This window comes from Aplysia californica, unplaced genomic scaffold (genome assembly GCF_000002075.1).
Source record: "Aplysia californica isolate F4 #8 unplaced genomic scaffold, AplCal3.0 scaffold00103, whole genome shotgun sequence".
Lineage (NCBI taxonomy): Eukaryota > Metazoa > Mollusca > Gastropoda > Aplysiida > Aplysiidae > Aplysia > Aplysia californica.
The window spans coordinates 534,906-544,936 of NW_004797373.1; the positions used below are offsets into that span (position 1 = coordinate 534,906).

At 40.9% G+C, this 10,031-nt stretch overlaps 1 protein-coding gene across 1 annotated transcript; it reads right to left on the minus strand.

Moving 5' to 3' along the window:
• Positions 1–2,964: 2,964 nt before the first annotated feature.
• Positions 2,965–9,128, minus strand: LOC101845614 (sulfotransferase 1A1; the record flags this gene model as incomplete). The annotated part of the gene is given in 3 exon segments (XM_005095393.2): positions 2,965–3,554; positions 5,342–5,906; positions 9,063–9,128. Coding segments are annotated over 3 exon segments (1,054 nt in total), but the record flags the coding sequence as incomplete, so codon positions are not given.
• Positions 9,129–10,031: the final 903 nt, after the last annotated feature.

Genomic DNA, 10,031 nt, shown 5'->3' on the forward strand with positions numbered 1-10,031 from the left:
AAATTTGTATACTAGATCTATCTACCTGGTGCTACGGAACCAAGCAAGCTAAGTAATCAGACGATCGTGTTTACGATTGAGTTTACTCTATAGACATCAGGATCTACAGCCTTGATTTAGCTAGATCTAGAAGTAGAAGAAGATGATTCAGTCCAAACAGGACTATTGGGGAGGTCAGGTCGGGACGGGTCGGTTTGCTCGACAGACTGATGGCGCAAAGTGGCTGCTATCGTGGCACAAATCGATGGCGCCCGACTCGTGAGTCGTTGCCTCAAAAACAAACGCGGCGTTGTTTTCAGGCAACGAGTTGGGCGATCATCCCGACACAATCTCATCCCCGTAGTGCAAAAGAAGTGGCAGATCTAATTTCTGGTATTATTCGATAAGTGCGGCCCTGAAAAGCTGACCGGCATGGCCCAGACCAAAGACTACACTGGAAATGGAAACACAACCATTCACCTCTAACCTGTGTTACCATTTGAGGCTTGGTGAAAATTCTACTAACATACTAAAGAACTTGTTGTTGGGTACAGTGAGTCAAAGAAAGGTGGCTAAGAGTATCCAGTGACCTACAGAGACCTTTTACACTTGGTTTATTAAGAATATTTTTCCAAACTAGTCATCGTGGCTGAGCAGTAACTGTTCTCGATATTTCCTTGAACTAGAGTTGCGTTAACAGCCATACCTCAGGTAAATCTGGTCCTCAGTCAGAATGTGCCCTGAATATCGTTATTATCATAGGAATAACGGGCGTAGTGATGCACTTTTTGTCTCTCCTGTCTTGTTATGAATTCTCTTTTCTCTTTTCACTTTTAATTTGTCTTTTTCGCCCGCTTTTCTAGAAATTTAGATTAACTTCATTTGTGCGCACTCATTTGTCCGTATGCAATTGCGAGCACCGTAAAACCCTTCCTAAACTGGCTTTTCTTTTTTTACCCACTATTCTACCTCTACTCCATCCCTTTCCCTAGTTCTCCCCCTCCCTCCCCCTATCCCTCCTCTTTCAGTTCATTATTTTAAAACTCACATTCCCTGTCTTAAACCACTATTATAATCTTTATCTTTTGTATCAAATCATATTTCTTTTTTTCCTTTCTTATTTTTTTTCGTTGTTTTGAGTCTACACTTGTAGATAAAACATGTTGCTATCTCTCGAAGCGCGTTGTTCAGTATGTATGTTTCTAGGTTAAGGGTGAAATGAAAGCCAACAGTGTCGATGAAACCGATCTTCGAAAAGACCTTGAGTAATGCAAACGTCAGGCATGTCAAAACGAATCCTTTAAGTTGCGGATCAGATTCAGCGGGTGTGTTTCACTTGCGAACCTAAAAACTTCAAGCGACACAGAAACATGACACTTGTGAACCTAAAAACGTCAAACGGCGCCGCAACTTAACACTTGCAAACCTATCTGATATCGGGGCAAATATCGGATTGTGCTCGAATATGCTGCTTTTTCTTTCCTCATTCTTACTATCGTCATTTTCCGATACTTCTTTTGTATGTTTGTCACTCTTCTTGCGAATTGCTATTTCCGGGGTGCCTTGATAGTCGAAGTAGACTTCGTGCGTTGAGGCTAGAGTAAGATTGATTCACCAATTGGACTTCTCTGTTGGCATTCACCCATTGGTGCTCATATGACCTTATGCAGTTGCGAGCGCCTTTATACCTTATTAAAATAAACAAACGAAGGTGGAATTTTTAAAAATCTCTGCTAACTTGACCCTGTTCTTACATGGAATGCATTGAAATCGGATGCCCCTTGTCTCTTTAATCGGCGGGCAGAGTGAAAGTGATAACCCAAACATTACTTCAATGATTAACAACTTTGGAAGAATTGACAACAAATTAGGAGGAATTAACACTGACAACAGATTTTGAGAAATACACCCTGATATCACATTTTGAGAAATTCAAATCGAAAACAAATTTTAAGAAATTCCTATAGTCAACAAAAATTATATGTGGAATAAGTCAAACACAACGAAAATACATTTTGAGGAATTCACACTGAGAACGAAAGAATTTGGTTTTTGTAAAAAGCTTTTAATACGCAAGAGTTCAGTCTGCTGTAGGGTCAACATCTTGTGAGGCTACCTTACTTCAACAGGACATTGCATAATGTAATATCATAATATTCCAGAGTATTAGCGGCACTTACAAAACACATAGGTCATTTAAGTGCCGAAGATTAGATGCGTTAGTAGAGAGTAACATACAAAGAAATTAAGGCGAGATAAAGACGATGCAAGTGTGATAGGAGAGAAGGAGCAGCTGTGAGTGTTATCGGGTAAACCTGTTAGTCTTAAAATAAGAAAGTAAAGATAATGATAAGACCTATACTGTCGACTGGTGTCTTCTCCGTCAAAATATCTAAAGCTAAAGCATTGATTAATCAAAGATAATAAAATTACAGTAATATCATTGACCTTGACCGATTGCGATTAGTTAGACACTGTTCTCAAAGCAATTATAGTCACTGTGTAAAGATTGTTTCTCTAGGGCTGTTGCTCCACAGACAAATTCTTGCAACATAACTGTAAGCTCAAGTAATAGACACAATGAATACTTACAGAACCTGAATCTGTCATGCAAAAGTGGTACATGCTTTCAGACACACATGAAAATAGATGGATAGATGAATAAATAGATATATAGATAGATAGATAGATAGATAGATAGATAGATAGATAGATAGATAGATAGATAGAGAGATAGAGAGATAGATAGATAGATAGAGAGATAGAGAGATAGAGAGATAGATAGAGAGATAGAGAGATAGAGAGATAGAGAGATAGATAGAGAGATAGATAGATAGAGAGATAGATAGATAGATAGATAGATAGATAGATAGAGAGATAGATAGAGAGATAGAGAGATAGAGAGATAGAGAGATAGATAGAGAGATAGAGAGATAGAGAGATAGATAGATAGATAGATAGATAGATAGAGAGAGAGATAGAGAGATAGAGAGATAGAGAGATAGAGAGATAGAGAGATAGAGAGATAAGAGAGATAGAGAGATACAGCCAGCCAGAGAGCGCTCACTACAGTGTCCCACTACCTTTTTTGACACCCGGAACATTTACACATTAGAACAGTTTACTACGGTACTTGCTTAGTATACCATAGCTCATTTGGATATTCCAATGTACTCTTTCACTCGGTCTGCGAGCCCGTTTCCAGCTAGCGCCTCTTCAAAGAACTTGTCAAACCTCTCATTCTGGTCCACTGTGAATCTTTTCTTCCATTGTTGTGTTTTGCCGGAGACCATTGCCATGGTCTCTCCTTCCTTCATCAAAATCTTGTCTGCTTCCTTTTCTTTCTCCTTCGTTCCAATCTTCATGTTCTCGAAGGAAGTGGCTGTTGCAATCTCCTCCGTTAGAGTGTCCGGTCGACCCAGAAAACGGCAAAGATCAGCAATGACGTCCTTGGGCTGCTCTTTAAGTTTCTCAAACTGGACCACAAAAACTGGCACATTCGGGTTTTCTTTCATGAACTTCTCCCACGCTAGGACGTGCTGGAACCAGGAACCCCAGCAAAATTCGCCAGTCAACTGAAACGAAAATAAATGCCAGAAAATTTGTTCAACGCTGTGGGATAAGTCAATTGTGAGCAGGGGCAAAGACTGACATGTTTGATAGGGTTATCACAGTGTGTCAAAGTACAAAGATTTCCTTTGGTTTTTTTGTAAAGAGAAGCACATCGACACAATAATGGTCACATGATAGAGATAGACCCACATGCACACAGTCTCTCCACAGTAAGATCGTAGTCGACAAAACGTTTCGCCCAAGACGGTATGACTTGTATGTTAATGAAAACAAAATCTGAAATCATTGGGTACACCTAACAAATTTTCAAAAAAGAGAAATATTATCTTATTTAATGTCTATTCCGACTTTGATCCAAATGCAAACTAACTTTTTAATCTCCGGTAGTCATAATGGTCTCTATATTTGCTAATGTAAATTAAAGTAAAATGTTTATACACTGACTGAAAGAAAAGAAGCAGAGATGACAATACTATTATTAATTCGGTTTCATGTTTGACAGCCTAGGTCTAGAATTTTGTTGTCAGGAGTTGATGCAATGAGCGTACTATGACCAGATTACAGGTTGGTTAAAAAGTTTAGGGAATATGTCACACACGGACAGCAACCAATGGACCAGTCTAATTGTTATTATAAGTCATACTAAGGGTGCTGTGACTGCTTATGAGATTTGCCCAAAATGCTGAAAGATGGTACTGGTGGCGATCAAACAAGATCGACTGCTGTGCCCAAGGCGTATTGGTGAGAATAAACACACCAATAACAAAAGTTATAAAAGTTAGCCTAAACCATAGTACCTTGAACCTTCATGTCAATAGTAAACGTCAAAGAGTTAACAAGTCATAGCAGTATTTTTTCTTCTTAAAACGGGTCCATAGACTGAGATATAGAAATGCGAAGCTAAAAAAAACTAACACCGTTACGTATCAGCTCGCACCCCTTCTAAAATGTATCTCTTCCAATCATCTCCAAGGACACAAAGAGACAGCTTTTCACTTCAATATGTATGCCAACATTAAGCAACCAGAGATAGACCTGGAAATTAAGTAAAACCCATGAAAGTAAAATCAATGCAAGGGAGATTGACTATCTTCGCAAAGCCCTTAACATTACAAGACGAGACAGACAGAGAAATGCAGACTTAAGAACCCAAGTACTCAGGGCATAAAGGAGAGGTAGACCACGAAAAAGTAGGATTGAGGGAGTAAGGGAACCCTGAAAAATTATACCATCTAAATAGAACGAGCCGCAGAGGTGGCCTAAAATAGAAAACTTCACCTCCCCTCAACGCTCACAAAGAGTGGATTTTTAAAAAACTAACAGTAGATGTTTCCAAATTATGGAACGCAAACAATGATCATTTAGTCTTGTCAACACTTTGCCCCTGACTGTGAGATGAAATATGGAAACAAAATAAATAAAGAGAAGTGTTGAAAGGTATTTTCCTCTACGACCACAAGGTCAAGGCACAGAGTTTATTCGCGTGTGTGTGCACATCTTTTTGTGTGTATATTTGCGTGTGAGAGGAGAGAGAGAGAGAGAGAGAGACAGAGACAGAGAGACAGACAGACAGAGAGAGAAAGAGACAGAGAGCGAGAGAAAGAGAGAGAGAGAGCGAGAGAAAGAGAGAGAAAGAGGGAGATAGAGGGGGGCAGAGAAAGAGAGAACGTAAACAAAGCAACAACAACAATATTAATAATAATAACATATAATGATGTTGATGATGATGATGATGATGATGATGATGATGATGATGATGATATAATAATAATAATAATAAAATAACGACCTGTAACTCAAAGAACTCATCCCAACTGCCGTAGAAGCAATCACCGTCGTTATTGAGAGATGTCGTCAGTTTGTACCATGAAGCCAGAGTGTCTTTGGGGTTCCTTAGAATGTACACAAACTTGACCGGTTTTTTCAGGACATCTCGAGGCAGTCTGTTGGGGTGGATGTGGGTGATGATTATCCTCGGTTCTGGGATAGCCTGGAACTTTTCGTGTACTTCAATCCCCATGATTTCCGGAAAACGACTGTGGAAGTAAAAGTCCGTGAATGTTGCTGTTTGACGGAGAATCATACTCAGGATTTCAGACACCCAGTGGTTCCCAGAACGCATAAAGCCGATAAGAAAGACGTCATCGTCCTTGAGCTTGACGTCGGAGATCTGACGAAACATTTCTTCGAAATCCGAGACGAAAGTGCTGCCAAGGTAGGGAATGCCGTCTTTCTCATATGTTTTCATAACACGGAACTGAGCACGAGCTGACTCCAGCACCTCTGGATTGGACAATGGCTTCACTGACGTCACTCGGTCCATCTTTTGGATGTGTGCTCTCTGAAGACTCTTGCTGAAAGATGGTTTTAAAAAAGAAATAAATAAAAAATTTGATGAGTACGACCCACGAAACATTTGTTTTCTTTTTTTTTTTTATTGTGTGGGGTGTTTTAAATCCCGGAAAAGTGCAATGACATTAGAGCTCATTTTGAAACGGCAGGGAACCTTCAGGAAATGTAAAAAAATCATTGAGGTGTCTGTGACTTTTAATGCACATTTATTTGGTTTTTTCTTTTCATAGGTGGTATGTCTGTGTAAACTGGAACGATGAGTCGGAGTGACAGAACTGATTTCTACGTGCACATCCTCACAGTGACTTCATCCACGAACTTGCACCCAAAGAAACACACACGCACACATACACACACACACACACGCACATATACACACATACACGCACACATACGTACATACACACACGCACACACACACACACACACACACACACACACACACACACACACACATACATTAGAAACCTGTGACGGCAGTGGAACGGGTTCATGTAACATTGTCACCCGATATGTAACCCGTGGGGTTTCTACGAGCGCCGTAAAAGACACACACACACACACACACACACACACACACACACACACACACACACACAAATTCAGCCACTTGAATATTCGACCAGGGCAAAGATGGGTTCACTGGTTATAGGGTTTTTTTAAAAAGGGTTTTACGGCGCTCGCAACTGCACAAGGTCATATGAGCGTGCAGGACACGTTAAACATTTTTCAGTTGGTAGGATTTTTTAAATTTTGCCCCGGTGGCGGCCGAAGTCAACTCTATCAATTTTAGACCACCTTAAGGGATCTTTAACATGATATGCGCAACTTGCACACGCCCCCCCCCCCCCCGAGATTTTTCGCCCTTGTCCGAGGAGGCGAGTGGTAGATCTTTCCTCCCAAAAGATCAGGAATGTTTCTGAAAGACAGCAGTAAAAAAGAGCCAATGAGTAGCAGTAGAAAGACTGCAGAAAGAGTCAGGAGCGCAGAGGATGGGGCAAAGGAGTTGAGGGGGTGCGGGCAGAAAGAGAAGACGAAAAAAAGATGACAGAACATTGTTAGAGTAGAGAGTAGGAGGTGAAAGGTGACAATTTTTAGAGAAGAAGATTATTCGGTTGCAACCCGGATTTGAACCCGGAACCTTTGAATGAGAAGCGAACGCCTCAATCTCTAGGCGCCATAGACTCCCCCCCCCCCCCCCCCCCCCCCCGGGTTCTCTGCGTTTGAGCTCTCATAAAGATAACACTGGTAAGAAAAAAAAACGTGCAACATTGCTGGGGGATAGGTCAGCAGCACCGAATAATGAACTCACCCAGCTCATTTGCATATGAGCTGGGCCACGTGACTTTGTCTCTGTGTGTATGCGTCTGGCTGCGCGTGATTGTAAGTGCTATTCGTGAGAATAGTCTCAGAATACGTTGGGTCGAGTGTGAGATTGCTGGTCTTATACATTGAGCCTAAGTAAGGCAACCATTTGTTTCTTTATTAATAAAATATATGCATTAATAAAAAACAAGCGTCTCGGTGCTGCTGTTTTTAACAGATGTTTGTAAAGAATAATAATATCCGCGAGAGAGAGAGAGAGAGAGAGAGAGAGAGAGAGAGAGAGAGAGAGAGAGAGAGAGAGAGAGAGAGAGCGAGAGAGAGAGAGAGAGAGAGAGAGAGAGAGAGAGAGAGAGAGAGAGAGAGAGAGAGAGAGAGAGAGAGAGAGAGAGTTTCACGGCATGTGTCACATATTAGGTCATGTATGTGCCGAGAGTAAGAGGTGTTACTAGAGAGTAATAAACAAAAATTATTTTTTTTAAAGTATTTTCGAAAATCCAAATAAAATTAATTTATGTCTGTTAAGTTTGAGTAAAGAGAGGCTAATTGACACAATGATGGCCATAATTTAGTGCTCGGAAAATGTAAGACAGGCAGATAGACAGACAGACAGACAGACAGACAGACAGACAGACAGACAGACAGACAGACAGACAGACAGACAGACAGAAACAACAGTGGGAAAGTAAAAAAAAAGTAGGGCATATTTCTGTGGTGCCCTCAAATCACCCGCTAAGAGATAAGTAGAGGTTTTTAAAAAATGTATTCAGTGGAAGAAAATGGCAGTTCCAAAGAACTCAACGCCGTTGTTCAACATGTAGGGGGCCTAGTAAGTCAATAATAAAGAACATTGAGTATGTTTTAGAGTGTTTAGAGTCTTACTATACATCGATTAGTTGTAGTCTTACACCTCTTATCTTTATAAAAGTAACAGACTTAGACAAATTATACTTTTTTTAAAATCGAGATAGTTTCCTTAACAAAATAGAACGATCTATCTATCTATCTATCTATCTATCTATCTGGGTTTTTTTGTTTTTTTGTTTTTGTAAAGTGTTTTACGGCGCTCGCAACTGCATAGGTCATATGAGCGCGCGGGACACTCCTAATGTTTTCAGTTGGTAGGACATTTTGAATTTTGCCCGGGTGGTGGCCGAGGCCTACTCTTATCGATTTTGACCACCAAGGGATCTTTAACGTGCGCAACTTGCACACGGGCCCTCCGAGATTTTTCGCTCTTGTCTGAGAAGGCTAGGTGTAGATCTTTCCTACCAGAAGATCAGGGGTGTGGCAGAAAGACAGCAGTAAGGAGGAGCCAAGGAGTAGCAGTAGAAAGGCTGCAGAAAGAGTCAGGAGCCCAGAGGAGGGGGCAAAGGAGGTGAGGGGGTGGGGGCAGAAAGTGGAAATGAAAGCAGACAACAGAACATTGCTAGAGAGCAGGAAAGGAGGTGAAAGGAGACATTTTTAGAGAAGAAAATTTTTCGGTCGCTACCCGGATTCGAAGCCGGGACCTTTGAATGAGAGGCCAACACCTTAACCTCTAGGCCACGACAGCCCCCTCTATCTATCTATCTGTCTGTCTGTCTGCCGGTCTGCTTGCCTGCCTGCCTATCTGTCTTTCTGTCTGTCTGCCTGCCTGCCTGCCTGCCTGTCTGTCTATTTGCCTGTCTGTCTGTCTGTCTGTCTGTCTGTCTGTCTGTCTGTCTGTCTGTCTGTCTGTCACGGTAATGCATTCATACATAAATAGCCACGTGAACAAGTTTGACAAAAGGAAGCAATTAAGCACTTATTCCGAACGAATTCTACATTTTTTAGGTTTTCACATTTTTACTTACGATACTTTGAACAGAACACCAACACAGCCTTGGCTCGTGTCGTTCCTCTTCTCTGCACACAGGAACCTGTGGAAATGCAACTGTAGATCTACAACGACAGTTGCCTTGATCCCAGCTTGGTTTGTAACATGTGTTTTGTATTACTTTTTATGATTGTGTTACGTCTTCGCTGCAGCATATGTGTGCAGGGGCGTTGCTTACGTCTACACCACGCACGATAAAGCGCTGCGCACTAGTAAAATTGTAAATACATTTCAAAGGGTGTCCTTGGGGAATTCTTTTCACTTCTATACGTAACTACGATTCGGCGCTATAGGGAGCTGGCTCATTCATTTGAGAAAAAAAAAGAATGTTTCAGCGTGGTTGCGAGTAATTTAAAAGATGCATTATTTGTTCTACCTGTGGTTTACTGTATCGCCTTCCGTGTTATGTGTTTATTACATCGCCTTGGAAGAAACAAGATGGGTCATTATAGAGCTCGAGCATCAATCACTCTACTGCACCTGTTATGAGCTCTCTTATGTAGCTAAGTGATACCGTGGATATGCTAAGTGAGGGATGAGCCAGGTTCGAATTCTCAGTGGGTAGGTTCTCTAACTTTGATTGAAGAGTTATTGAAGTAAAAGTAGATTTTGCGAGACGCTTTACCTTAGGGCTCGCCCACTTAGTGGAACATTTTGTAAGACGAATGCTGCGGCCTTAATAACACCTTTCTTACTTTCTTCCTCTTAAATATTTTTTTTCCAAAATTTGTTTTGTTTTGTTTTTATAGGGTTTGAATTTTAAATAGAAACCCAAACTTACATTTTTTTTCCTATTTGTTTGTTACGATCTCTTTCTTTCCACATCCAGAATCTTGAAAATTCATCCAATGGCTTTTGTCAAACTATAACCTTTGGTTTTCTCCCTCCCCCGCCCCCTCTATCCTATTAAACATCTTCTGTTATTCAATCCTTTAAAGCGTGCATT